The 15,115-nt window shown below is 38.9% G+C and overlaps 1 protein-coding gene across 2 annotated transcripts in view; it reads right to left on the minus strand.

The window, feature by feature from the left end:
- Positions 1-6,022, minus strand: part of CDIN1 (CDAN1 interacting nuclease 1) — a 126,406-nt gene extending 120,384 nt beyond the window's left edge. The window contains exon 1 of one of the 2 annotated variants that reach the window (XM_009571720.2): positions 5,593-5,991. In XM_009571720.2, the coding sequence (XP_009570015.1) occupies positions 5,593-5,693 (101 nt within the window). In that variant the 5' untranslated portion in view covers positions 5,694-5,991. Of the gene's footprint in view, positions 1-5,592 lie in introns of both variants that reach the window. The other variant, XM_054067610.1, reaches the window with a different exon arrangement.
- Positions 6,023-15,115: the final 9,093 nt, after the last annotated feature.

Raw genomic sequence — 15,115 nt, forward strand, 5'->3', positions numbered from 1 at the left:
GCCTTTCCAGACAGAAGAAATTGCAACTGAGGTGTCACACACCAGTCTGTAGCCTGCTCATAGATTTCCCTGCCTAATACACCTGTACTTGAGTCCTGAGCCTAGAGCTCTGAAATCCACATACACAGCCAGCTGCCCTCTGCTCTTGAGCTTCACTGTCCTTCTTCCTGGGTAACAGCAGCTCCAAGGAGAACTAGAGCAGAGGAGAGAGAATTTCTTCTTCCACCTTGACTCAGTCTCCAGTTTCATTAGCAGCAGATAACAGAACACAGAAATGGAAAAGGGGAAAAATAAAAAAGAAAAGAAACAGTGAGATGAAAGACAGGAGTTCTACCTTTCAAGTTTTCACCACAAACATCTTGGGCTTATCAGTATTGCTTGGTAATCTAAGGAAAAACACAAAACAGAATGAAATTTTCACAAAAAAGCAATATATTTCCTTGTAAATAAAATGTGCTGGAAGAGGAAATCAGAGGCCTATCTACCCTCAACTCTAAAAATCTAAACAAGAGGCAACAACAACACTGGAAAAGAGGAAGAAAAATGTTAACTCATAATGTGATTAAGGAGATAAAAACGAACAAATAATAAACAGATTCTATTCTCCAATTCATATTGTGAGAAATTACCATGAAGATACATTTTTTAAAAAATGAAAAGTCTTGCTGGGATTCTTTCCAAGCCCTGTGTCATGTAATAAAGATACCAGTAATTTTCAGAAAAAGCAATGTAACTCCTGTATATGTCTGTAACACCTGAAGTGAAGACGTCATGAACATTGAGGGATGTGCATCATTTAATATGCTCTGGGAACAAAGACTGTGCATTCCAATAATCAAACACAAAGTTACATATTTTAAAATCAAATATCCATACTCTAATACCGAGTATATCATTATGAAACTGTGCAGTACGTTTTTCTCTTGCCTATATTAAAAAAAACTTAAAACAGGAGTGGGTAGTTCTCTCACACTTACACCAGCTTCCCTTACCTTTCTGCTGTAAGAAAAGCTCTTCCTGACCTCTATGAAGGAAGCTTTCACAAAAGAGACATAAACCCACAAATGAGATAGTAGTTCTTTGAACAGATGCACAGAAGACCTGCACATAAAAGCTACTACAAATGCTAGTACTTCAAAATCCTAGTACTTCAAAACTCTCAATAAACACAGTTTGCACTCAGATAGGCTCAAAAAAGAATGCTTCTTTCACAGAGGTAAGAGTGAAGGTACTGAACGGGCAGTTGGAAAAGTGGCACTAAGTTTGTTTAACAACTTTAAGTTAAGGAAGAGAAACAATACAGACTGCATTAATTGTGCTATGGAAAAATATGGCATTCCTAGATGGAATGCATTATGTTTCACAGCAGTTCAGTGCAAGAACTTGAAAAGCTTGGGTTTTGGAATCTCTAAAAGATGCAAGGCTACTGAACCAAAGTGCACTGTTAAAAAGTTTATGCAATCCCCTATTCAAGCACAATGTAGTGCAACATACACAAAGACTCAGAAACAAAACAAACCAGGAAAAACTTTGCAGAAGTAAAAACAAGACTAACATAATGAACTGAGTCAGAAAACTTTAAGCCCTTAGAAATCTTGGTAGAGACAATCGAGAAAACTGTAATACTCAATCAGAGCTGTATATGAAGAATAGCAGTAATATACATAAATAAGGTATTGATTTGAGAAGGGTCCAGTCACTTGTCAATAATGTTCTATTTGTAAGCTTCAGGAAAAGTTTCTGAAGAGGAACAATGTATTCTGTCGCATACAGAAGAACTGAGATATTTTCTTCCCCAGAAACAACTGAATTGAAGTCCTAGAATATCAACTTAGATATGAACCAAACCCTAAGAAACTGGACTTTTCTGGATGAGTTAAAATAGTCTTTGAATACCGTTAGAAGTTTAAAGATCTAATATACAGCTTGTCACCATAAATAGGTAACAGTAAGGTGATTCTTAGGGAAAAGATTCTACTTGTAGGCAGCTCTAACAACTATTTAGCAAAGAAATAAACACTGAAAATAAAGAGATTGTAACTTTCTCAGAGGACTTCCTACAATGCCCTACATTTACTACAACTAGCCCTCCAATGAGTAATCCAATTTAGACATTAGGTCTCATTGAGAAGAATAGTAACACATAAGAACATAAGCCTATGGCTAAAGAGAAAGCAGAAGAATAAAGTACAAGAGTTACAAAGAAAAATACAGATTATTTGTAAGTACATAAATTTAGGTGAGAAACAAAGCAGAAAAGTGGTACACTTTGAAAAAGAGCACAACAAAGAACATAGAGAATTATCAGTCCAGTGGTACACACGTTAAGCTCAAGGGAGCTATGTATCAGGGATCCAATGCTGGCAGAGATTTGCCATGCTTAGGACTAAAAATTATATTTTGATGATCCTCAGGTTATCTTGCTGTTAAACATGAAAACATTAGAAGACAACTGCTAAGCATGTAACAAATACCTTAAGAATAAATAAATAAATAGGTAGTTTCCAGCCATGGAATACAAAGCACAGCACTAACGGAAAAAGAAGAGCAATTTGATTCCCCAGTTTCTATTTTGGCAAAATACCTGGATTTCAAGCAAAGTACACTAAATCCATGTGGTCTGTAATGTTACAGGATTGTAAAAAAAAAAAAAAAAAAAATTAAAGTCTCATTGCTTGTATAAAGATACTTATAAACACTACTAGAAGCAGTCTATTTTTGACTATTTGACATTAATACATCATATGCAAACGCTCTTTTGAAGTAGTAATCTCACCTGCTGATGTAGTTCAATAATAGTAAAAAACAAACTACCCTGTTAAAAATGATTTAGATTCACAGATTCACGTTGGCAGCCAACACACAGCATACCTATATACACTAAATTGTGGCAAGATTTATGGAAATTATAAACTAGTGTTATGGAGAAATTGCCAAACAAGGCCAGGCCCATAACAAAGTGTGAAAGATAATTTATACAAATAAGGAGCATAAACTGTGAGTGTTCAAGAAACACAACAGACAAGGGATGAACCAACAGATAAGACAGTATTGGAAAAAAAACTCAGCAGATTTATGCAGAAATCCAAAGACTCTCAAGATCTATGAGGCAGCAGGAACCAGAAATACTTGAAAACTGTCAATTTATGTATCACATTACTAGTGGAATACTCATCCTTCCCAGGGAAAAGATTGAACTTGCAAGGTGAAAGCAGCTATTATGGATGTCAGTACTTTCCAGTTCAAATCAGCAACTGTTACCATGTAATAATGACAAACCAGTTATGGACAACTTCACCACACTGCAAGTGCCACGACAGATTCTGGAGCGTTTTCTTAGAAAGACTGATTTAGAAAATTGGAGTGGGTGGGGTGAGGCGTTTGTTTGATTTTGGTTTTCATAAAGAAAAAAATGGCCAAATAGTCCAATCACATTCTTCTTGTCCTAGAAGAGAATGACACAGGTTCTAGATTATAAGCAACTTAGTCCACAGTTACAAAACACATCACTGAAAAAGATGGCACTTAAGATGGCACAATGGTCTACAAATCTCTGCAGATGGCCTCTTTTACAAGATAACAGTTATATAGACTACCTGTTTTTCACCTTACAACATGTATCTACTTAAATACATTTCCCTTGCTGCTAAGGCAAGCAGTGGCGTTAGAATGCATTATTACATTTTTTTAACTGCATCTCAAAATCAGTAGCCCAACATATTTTGCTACTTTAGATTTTTTTCTCTGTCTTCTGCATCTATTCTGCTATGAGAAACAAACAAAAAGACAACAAAGAAACATCACTTGCAGAGCTGTTCACAGAAAGGAGACATGAAAACCTCAAAATATACTTAGGACAGACATTTTTAAAAAGAGGTATCAATTAATTCATCATTCAAATAGAAAACTTTGGCCTTCTTCCAGGATGTACAATCAAAATTCAGCAGAGGTCTACAAGCAGAATTCAGAAGACGACATTCCCATCTCGTAATGTGGGTAACAAGATAACAGTACGTTAAGCCAGCAACTCATGGAAGCAATTACTATATCAAATCTCCACTTTTCATCTTCACCACACCTGAGCCACCTGCTTTAGAAAAAACCATATTTTTCCTCATATAACTCTACACTGTTATTAGTATGTAGTTTTGCAGGAATCATCAGGTCCTGAAACCAAGGAGTCAGTGGATCTTTTGCAGAATCAGAGGAGCGGAATGGGAAGAAAGAAATGTATCAGCAGGTAGGCCTGGTAGTTTTCTGACAAAACTGCAGACACTCTTGTGTTTACGGCTGTTTTGGAAGCAGGTTCCTATACACAAGCGACTGACTTGACAAACGAACCTAAATTCTAAACCTCTTTCAAGACAAGTTTATTAGGAGACTAGAAAAGGAGAGCACGTGCACATGCATGCGTGCACACATGCACATATACACACAAACCCTCTGTTCTAATTTCGTTAGCACCAAAGTGATAAAGCCAAATCTAAGCTCCTTAGACATATGCTGCCACAGTAAGTGGTTTCCCAAGTCACAGAACTACAGTGCAAGTTGAGCTGGGTTCCCAGCAATGCAACTCAAACGTGCTCAGTGAACCAACCACATTGCTTTAGCACCAGTTCTCTGTAACAGGGCTATTCCCTCAGCTTGATTTTTAACTACACTATACACTTCCCTGAAAAGAAAACAATTTCACTGGATGGTTTAAAAATCTAAGTTACTGTTTACTCTTCATACACCTACTCTTAAATTTGACACAGCTTCACTTTCCTTAGCCACACTTGTGGTAAACTAGCAAGGCTCACTCAGGAAGCATGAGACCAATTTTCTGTTTTACTTATTTCTGTCTCTCACCAAAGAAAGCACAGCACTTAAATAAACCTCCAGTTTTCTGCTGCACTTTAGAGACAGCATCATGACAGCACCACTCCTTTCCCCACAGAATCTGATTAGGTTTCCTGTCCACTTCAGCACTAGTAATCCTCACCCCAAACCTGGGGGGGAAGAAGAGAAAAACTTTGCAACATGTCCTTTACAACTCTGTTGTTGGTCGTATGCAAATTTTGCCAATGACGATTAGCATATGGAGCACGTTCTGTCACGTACACCTTCCCATTCTAGCCTTGTAGTCAATTTCAAAGGCCTTTAACACATCTGAACGCAGCTGAGGCGAGGAAACAGACAAATGCTCAGCTATAACTCGATGATCCCTTATCCAGCCCTCAACCGGAGAGCAGCAGTAAGCAGTCTTAAGGGTCTTAAGCCCCTTCTACCTAGATCACAGGGGCAGCGGTCCCACAGGCTGGATTCCACTCTGGCTCTCAACCACCGCGGAACGGCCTGAGCCTTAAGGCTTCATTCTCACGAGATCTCCTCGGCGTTCAAGAGCCTCACGAGTGACACGAGAGCTTTTTATTTGGAAGCGTGGCGCGGGAAAGGGGAAGCACTCTTTATTTTGTGCCAACTTCTCAGGTCACAGAGAATAAGAAGCGCGCTCCAGCGGGCTGTCGCTTGTCGTCGACGACTCGTGTGCGTGTGTCCAACTGATTTTGTACCGTGGGAGGGGTGGGGTGGGGAGGGGTCGGAGGAACTTACCTAGGGAACTTCTCCTTCAGCTTCCTCAGGCTCTGCCGGGTGGGCTGCACTTGCCCCAGGAACTGGGCTATTTCATCATACTGGGCTTTGGTCAGTTTCATGCCTCGCGGGGGGCGGCAGGCAGAAGGCCAGCGATGGTGGGGAGAACACACACATACACACAACCCCGGGGTCACCCTTTAGCCCCCCTCGCTCCGCGCCGAGGCCGCCGCGGCCGCCCCTTCCCGCGGCTCCGCCCCGCAACGCGCGGGGGTTGGTGTGTGGCGGGGGCGGCGGCGGCCCCGGCTCCGCGCAGCCGCGAGGAGAGCGCGCGGCCGGGTCCGAGCGGCCGTGTTGCCGCTTCACCGCCTCCCCCTTACAGCCCCCGCCACCACTGGGGCTGCTGCTCCCCCCCGCCACGAGCCCCAAGTGACCTTGAGCCCTGCTGTAGCGTGGCTTTAGAGCGCAATGGCCCGGGCTCTTCCCAAAAGTCACTTCGAAACGACTCTTTTCTTCCGGTTTCAACGGAAAATAAGCACTGGAGTGAGGCTGAGGATGCTCGGGCCTCCAGCCTAGGGCGCAGTGGAGTGGATGGCTCTGAACTGTAGGAGAAAAGTGTGAGAGTGGTGAGACACTGGCACAGGTTGCCCAGGGAAGCTGTGGCTGCCCCATCCCTGGAGGTGTTCAGGGCCGGGTTGGGTGGGGCCTTGGGCAGCCTGATCCCGTGGGATGTCCCTGCCCATCACAGGAGCTTTGGACCTAGATCATCTTTAAGGTCCCTTCCAACCCAAACTATTCTGTGATACTATGATTCTATGAAAACCATGCGAATTCATGCGTGGATGTACACCAGCGTTTGTTAGGTCTCACACTTATGCAAATCATAGAATCACCAGGTTGGAAAGGATCCACTGGATCATCGAGTCCAACCATTCCTAACACTCTCTTAAACCATGTCCCTAAGCACTTCATCCACGAAGGCGACTCGGACCACCTCCCTGGGCAGCCTGTTCCAGTGCCTGATGACCCTTTCCGCGAAGAATTTTTTTCTGATATCCAGCCTGAACCTCCCCTGGCGGACCTTCAGGTTGTCCTGTCCCCTGTCACTTGGGAGAAGAGCCCAGCTCCCTCCTCTCCACAACTTCCTTTCAGGTAGTTGTAGAGAGTAATAAGGTCTCCCCTCAGCCTCCTCTCTCCAGGCTAAACAACCCCAGCTCTCTCAGCCACTCCTTGTAAGACTTGTTCTCCAGCCCCCTCACCATGATACTATAATAATTATTATAGTAATTATAATAATGATATTAGTAAGTTAAATAGCAGTAATATGTTGCAAGCCTTAGTTTCTGTACTGGGCAGATTTAATAATTTTTATCAAATAAATTGGAAGATAGGTATGCCATTTTGTAAGAGACATAAAAAGTAAAGGTTATGAGGAGGATTAATCATCTGTTTGAGAAATATAACTGTTCCCTTTAATTTCGGTTTAATCATAGAATTCTTTGTGTTGGAAGGGTCCTCAAAGATCATCCACTTTCAACCTCCTTGCCATGGGCAGGGACATCCCACTGGATCAGGCTGCCCAAGGCCCATCCAACCTGGCCCTGAACACCTCCAGGGATGGGGCAGCCACAGCTTCCCTGGGCAACCTGTGCCAGTGCCTCACCACTCTCAAAGAGAAGAAATTCTTCCTCATGTCTAGTCTAAATCTGTTTCTCTCCAGTTTATATACGTTCCCCCTCATCCTATCCCCACAAGCCTTTGTTAACAGCCGCTCCCCAGCTTTCTTGTAGGACCCTTGCAGAACTAGAAGGGCACTGTAAGGTCTCCTCTGAGCCTTCTCTTCTCCACGCTGAACAAGCCCAACTCTCTCAGTGTGTCCTCGTATAGGAGGTGCTCCAGACCTCTAGTCATCTTTTAACCCTCCACTGGACCCGTACCGACAGTTCCATATCTTTCTTATGTTGAGGATTCCAGAACTGGACACAGTACTCCAGATGAGGTCTCACAAGAGAGGAACAGAGGGACAGAATTACCTCCCTCGACCTGCTGGCCACGCTTCTTTTGATGCAGCCCAGGATACGGTTGGCTGCCTGGGCTGAGAGTGCATGCTGCTGGCTCATGTCGAGCTTTTCATCGATCAGCACCCCCAAGTCCTTCTCTGCAGGGCTGCTCTCGATCACATCATCCCCTGTTGCGTACTGAAATTTGAGATTGCCGTGACCCAGGTGCAGGACCTTGTGCTTGGCCTTGTTGAACAGGTTTTCACAGGCTGACTTCTCCAGCCTGTCCAGGTCCCTCTGGATGACATCCCATCCTTATAAATATTCCCTTTAATTTCAGTTTAATCATAGAATCATTTGGGTTGGAAGGGACCAAATATCATCCAGTTCCAACCCCCCTGCCTTGGGCAGGGACATCCCACTAGATCAGGCTGCTTAAGGCTCCAACCTGGCCTTGAACACTTTCAATGGGGCATCCACAACTTGCCAGGGCAATCTGTTTCAGGGTCTCACCACCCTCATGGGGAAGAATTTCTTCGTAATGTCTAGTCTAAATCTTCCTCTCTCCAATTTATAGCCATTCTTCCTTGTCCTATCACTACATGCCTTTAAGTTCCTCCCCAGCTTTCTTGTAGGCCCCCTTCAAGTAGTGGAACGTTGCTATAAGGACTCCTCCGAGCCTTCTCTCTTCAGGCTGAACAACCCCAATTCTCTCAGCCTGTCCTAATTGCATTCATGTACTATAATATGTACAGGTTACTGGAGTCCTAACCTTGGGTTTCAGGCACTTGATCCATGAAAATTGCTTCAATTTTAGGAACTCTTTTTTTATTTTTTATCAATTTTAGGTTCTGCTTACTTGTTTTCTCTTTCCAAAGCCTTAGGATCACATTTTAAGTATTTTTACCTAAATCTTAGTCAGAAACTTTGCAAATTTTCTTGCAAGAGTACAGATATTGAACTTCAAGAGGACATGTAAGCTGCAAGGGGGGAAATAAAGACAGCGTGACAGAGTGAACTATCTGTCAAAGGACTTCCAGTTGAGACTGTCATTCCTTACAGGTAGTCTTGGCTGCAGTTGGTGTCGGGTAGTAGTTAATGGACCCTTGGCCTATTTTTTATTTTGTGTTAGTTGATAGTTTAACTCTGTTATCTCTTAAGTGTCTCCATATCCTGATTCCAAAGTGTGATTTACTGCCAAGATCAGTTAAAATGCCATTCATTTTTCTCCACGGATGTTAAACCCGCTATGTTTTGAGAACAGTAATTGTAGTATGATATTATGAGAAATCAATTCATGCACAAAGTGCAAATTTTGATTTGATTTTCATGGCCTAACAGCTATCTTTTTACTTCACCACCGCATTTCTTCATATACAATCTCTGGTCCATGTTGCTTTCTGTAGCAAAACTAATGCAACGACTGCTAGTAATCATATATACTTTTCAATGTATTGATTGTAGATGCTAGTGTTGAAAACTACAGTAAGACTAGAATCTCATTTGCAAGTAATTGGAGTGCTTGTTACAATTTTCTAATGCTTGTAATATTCCCACTTCATTCAGTTTGGTGCACGTTTCTATAAGTAATTTTCTGTCTTCAGATATATTTGTGTGATTTTTTTATTGTGAAATTCAGCTCTTCTAATTTGATATTTTTGTACCATAAAAAAAAAAAATTTAGCCATGCTTGGACTTAACTTGGTAGCAACTATATCAGTAACAGATCTAATAAACACCTCCACAGGATACAGTTGTTACCTCATAAACAAGAATCCTCAATTTATGATCTAATTTATATCCATAGGTATTAATTTACTTCCTGAAAGTGGTTGTATTGTGAAACAAACCATATCTTCAGTATGTATTAAACAAACAAATTAAAAAAAAAGAACTATTGGTCTATACACCATTAAACATTAACTGTTTTGCCAATTCGCAAGACGGTAAGTCACCATAAGTTTCTGTTTTTTCCCTAAAAGTATTCATGGGATTGCTTGATACCACAACCATGTGAAATATATTACAGGAATGGAATGATTATACATAGCAGAATACCAATTAAAAAAGGCAGGCAGGCATTGTTTTGCTTCTGTGTTTTCAGATTTGTTTCTTGTAATCACAGAAGTCATTGAGGCAAATTAGTTTTCTGTATGACTAGTATAGCCAATATATCTTTCTTTAAAATACTTGTTTGCTTGTTGAAGTAATTAAAAAAAAAAGGTTGGCATTTATACAGTGTTTTGAAAACTCTGCTTTGTATGCATGGGGCCTGATCTATGGTCAATTGGAAGTCTATCAATTTTAATGGACTTGGGCTGCTTTTATGGTTCTAAGCTGCATGTTTATGTATTTTCTGTAACAAGCTGTAAAAGGTTTTTGAAAATGATGAGTTATTTAAAAATCAATTTCTATAACTGATATGGTAACATGCCGTCGGTGTTCTTATCATGCTGCTTGACTCCACTATAGTTCCACATGATGAAATTTCTGGAGTTTGGATTCGTCTTTGTAAGCTTTCAATAGTCAGATACAGAAACCTATATGAAAATACCTTACTTGTTTGAAATTCAGTTATTTAAAGTTAATTTGCCCTCTTTGTCTATATGTGTTAAAATATCATTAACTACTGCATATTGCCTTTTCCCCAAGGGATTTCAGCTTCATTCACTGTACAGAGAAAACCCTGTGGTTGTGTGATGAATTAAATTGTTTTCTGTAGGACCTCTGCCTCATTTGTTGCTGAATTTGGAATATGTACTGGATGAATGAAGCAGAAACTATAGAAAGAAAATTTAAGAGTAAAGATAATTTAACCACTGCCCAGGAAATACGGATTCTCTCCTTGCCCCTGTTATGGACTTTTTATGTTAGCTTAGAAGAATTCAATGGAATTTTCTTTCCATGTGTTTTTGGGGTTTTTTTTTTTACACAACATACACATTATTCTATACCAGCCATCTAATTTAATTACATAGGTGCCATAAGCTGCTGGCTAAAGAGATCATCCCAATCTTCTGTGGCCAGTTTCAGAGTAATACCTGCCCACTTGTATTACTGCTACTGCTGATTGTGGGCACACATGGTCGGAGAGATCAGCTGATCCAGATGAAACCTAAGCATGCAAAAACACCTCCCAAAAATATTATTTTTCAGCTAAATCAACTTGTGAATCCAACTTGCCCAACAGCCTTATAAACCTGAGTGCCAGCACATGGGAGGAAATAAGAATGCATAGCCAAAGACAGCAGAGCTACCTCTTTCTGTTGACAGTAGCAGAGCCTCGGGGGATTAACCTCACAAATTAGACATCTAAATTAGGTGCCAACCGTTAGGCAATATGATTATGCTGCATATGTTCTGCTAAGAATTTACATTTGAGAGCATCATTGCACTAAATGCTAAGCGCTATCAATGGAACTGAATTTAATGGAAGTTGTGTCTTGAAAATAGAGTACTGAGCATGGTACTCTGAAAAATCGGGTCCTAGGTGAATTACACGGGAGAGCCCAAATCTGTGGACAGTTTTGGCCTCAATCTTTCAAACTTAGTTTCTTTCATACACATATATGAATGAAAAAATAAATATATATACACATGTACACAAAAGGATATAAAAAGATATATGATGGGGAAGATGTTTTGGAAATACATTTGCTAATATATCTCTTCATGCTAGTGCTTATGCAATAAGCTGCTATGGTAGTGAGCTTCACTAGAGAGTGTATATTGAAATTAGTAAGACTGTTGTTAGGATGTATGACATGGACAGAATGCAGTAAAGAATAAGTGAGGCCAAGTTTTGGACTGAAAGACCAGAAAGAAGTTATTTCCTATGTAACTAAGGCAAAGGACTAAAAAAGTAGAAACTAAGCACTATTTTGTAATACAGCTAAACAGAAGGGCTGAATCCAGGTCGTGCACTAAAATGGAGAGTATAATTTCCAGGTTTCTCCATGTTTGACACTGTAATACTGATGTCACAATGTGTAAATATATTAAAATAAAATTAATCCACTGAAAATGCAGCTATTCTAGGGAAATAAAAAGTACACTTTGTGATAGATTGTACTGTTTTTGGTATTTTATTTTATTTTTGCTAATTAGCAAAATTTAGTAACTTTGCCATGTATTTCCCAGGCGTTCTTGTGGGGCAGCAAGGCTCTGCTGAATTGTCTCAGATGTTTTTATTAACTTGTTGGCAACATAGTACCTCAAAGGGTAGCTAAGTAGCTTGTCTGTTTCTCTTTTCATACAGCCAGAAGTATTTCAAATGGAAAGGTACTTAGTAAGACTAAAACCGGCTCCAGTGTTGTGCTTTATTGATTTCCAAGAAAATCTCTGAAAGTGGAACAAATTCTACCTGAGCATGAATTGTAAAAGAGATGACAGATTAGTGTTAAATCACTGACCTGTTGATTCATCCTAACAACTGGCAACATAAAGTTAAATTTGTAGAATTGTGTGCTGTGGTATTTTTGGTCTTTTTTTTTTTTTGTCCACCTCTTTTTACTCCCACAGGAAGAAAATATAACAGAAAAAGTTTACTTGTATAGCTTCTGGTGACTCACCAATGCTGTTTGAGTTCGATGGGAGCTGTGTGTGATTAACTAACCTAAAAATTCCGGTGTAGTCTGGAACTCTTAAGCATATAACAATTTTTAAGGAACTTTGGATTATTTTAGATCAGATAAGCTTTGGGAAGGGACTTTATTAGATTAAGGGTGATTTTTGTTTTCCCCCTAGTAGTGAAATTTCTATTGCCGCCTTTTACTTTGGGATTTATATTGCATAGCTGAGGTTTCTTCCACTGTTTTTCTTCTGAAATACTTAATGCTTTATTGCCCGAGGTTTCTTACTTCTCATTACATATCAAGTATTTTCAACAATAAAGAATTCTAATATTCTTTAAATGACTTACCACAGAATCATGGAAATGTGGAACGCAGCTAAGCTTGAGATCATGTAGTCAACCAGATCAGATGTTTGATAGTATCAAATATAACTGCACTGATTCATACTGAAATATTTCTAATTTGTTATTGTAGACTTCCATGGTAAGGTTTTCATAGTCTCTGTTGGTAGCATGTTCCAGTATTTTACTTCATTTGAAACTGGAAAACTTGTTTTTGCAGATTGCAGATAAAACCACTTACTTTCCTCTGTGTATTTTGAAGAAAGGGGAGAATGATAAACCATTGGCTTTTCTGCTTGTTTCTGGATTACTGTAATGTTGATCCACTTCTGGTTTTTGGTGGTTTTTATTTTTTTTTCAGTAGTATATGCAAGCCGACTTCTTTCAGTCCATTCTTGTAGGTATTTTTTCTGAAAAGTTTGTAATTATTTTTCTCAGTATTTCACAACATTTTTTTTAATAGCCAATGCAAACACTACTGCAGCTGAGACATTTCATTTTGATGAGTAGAATAAAAATGCTCATATTTTGTAAGCATTTTCTCAAATTTGTAACATTTTCTCAAATTAACTACTGAAAAAGAATCACACTGTGAGTTAATATCTTGTCTTTATACACTCTTCAATTTGTTTTGCCAGCTCATATAGAAGTAGCACCATTAAGGGAAGGTAAAGTAGTATGTAGTGCAATGGATACACTGGTCTGCCTCTTATAGTAAGGGATTCAGTGTGCAAATTATAAGAGAATAAAAATTCAAAATTCTAATAGGTGAACACTTTAGTATTTTAGATATTTTTGCATGGAAGTTTATCAAAGCGTTACAGTTTCTTGAGTCTTCCATTTTTTTCTAATACCTATTCACTCTTTCTAACACATGTAAAACATATTTGACATTTATAATAACAGAATGATTAGGCATGTTACTGACATCAAGGTTTAAGGGACTGGGTGACATAGGGAATTTATGTTCCACTTTAATCCACTTATCAGCCTCCTCTGGGAACTGATTTTAAATCTCACTCAAGCCGTATCAATTCGGAGGGAAAACCCCTGCCTAATCCAACAGCCTGGAAACACATAAATGTATGAAATTGTCTAGGCTCCCGCTCTCACCTCCCCCCCTTTTTTTTAGTAAGGGAAATATTGTTGATTTATATGATGGCATTCTCTCTGAAATCAAATGGCTCCTTGTTCAGATCTGCTTTTTTTTTTCTTTCAGTTCGAGGATCAAGAGAGAAAATAATACAAATGTGTTATTTGATCTACTAAATAAGTGAAATATAGAAGTATGTAATTCCATAGAGTAGTAGCCATTAATGACTTCTTTGCACACAGAATCAATTTTCATTTCAGTTATAAAAGAAAAAAACCACATTTTCCTCCATTAATACTGGGTTTGTGTTTGTTTTTTTTGTTGTTTTTGTCAGTGAGGAAAGGTTTTGAGTGTATTTGAATTATGCAAATGTGTACAGCAACACTAAAAACAGTTGTGTCAAAGACATCCAAAGGGGCAACGTAGGTTGCCTAAACTTAGGCAGTCCTGAACTAGGTCACCTGTTCCCCTGTAATAAAAGTACATATTAAAAAACCCAAACCCACAACAAATAATATAATATAATATAATATAATATAATATAATATAATATAATATAATATAATATAAATAAAAAGCCCTTTCTGTCTTATAAACTAAATGAAGCTGCCACTTGGTTAGTAAAAAGAGATGTATCAACTGGGTTCTAAAGTGCTCTAGTGTGAATCAAAAATTATTTAATTGGACTCAAAGTGATGTGAAGAAGTTCAGAATCAGGTGTTGTAACTTATACTGGTGTAGTCATTTACATTTGTAATGTAAGAACTAGTAAGAGAAGAATTATTACCACTGCTTGATATTTGACATTGGTATTCAGGCACATATCTAGAGAAATTCAACTCAGGAAGCATGTATTTTACATGTTCAGTCGGAATAACTTGCTGTCTACCGAGGTGCCAATTTTAGGGTTGAAAGATGAAAAATGCACTGCTATTGGTCAAATATTTATGAGTAGAACCTGATGGGTTTAAACCTGGATGACCTTCACATAGTTATGACATATCTATAATCTCTTGGTTATCCTTACCATTGCTTTGGTCTGGAAAAAGTAAAATGAGGTCAAGTGGTCCCTAAGGGTAAGTTAAAATATAGATGACTGCCACCTTGTATAGCTTTAGTATACTTAGTGTCTTTCATGGCAAGTTGATGAGACTGCTGAAAGCAATAAAACAGCTTTCTAGATGATGTCATTTAGGATAAAAATTAGTTTTGAAATTAAGCTTAGTGTTTCCATATTTAGTGTTCTAATTTTGCAAACAATATGTTTGATAGTATTTCTGTTAGATATATAAAGCTTAAGTGAGTTTAAAATATTCTAATTCACTGATACATTTGTACGTTCTTTCTGATTTGAAGCCAGAAGGAAAACCAGCTACTGTGGTCATGTAGTCTGATTTTCTGCATAGCATATATTGTAGGTAGTTCATATTCAGTAATTACTGCTTGAAATTCAGCACCAGTGGTTGAATTAGAGGACATATTTTTAAAATAAAATAGTCACCAAAAGATCTTTAAATTTGGATTTCAAATCATCCA

This window comes from Cuculus canorus, chromosome 5, assembly GCF_017976375.1.
Source record: "Cuculus canorus isolate bCucCan1 chromosome 5, bCucCan1.pri, whole genome shotgun sequence".
Classification (NCBI taxonomy): domain Eukaryota; kingdom Metazoa; phylum Chordata; class Aves; order Cuculiformes; family Cuculidae; genus Cuculus; species Cuculus canorus.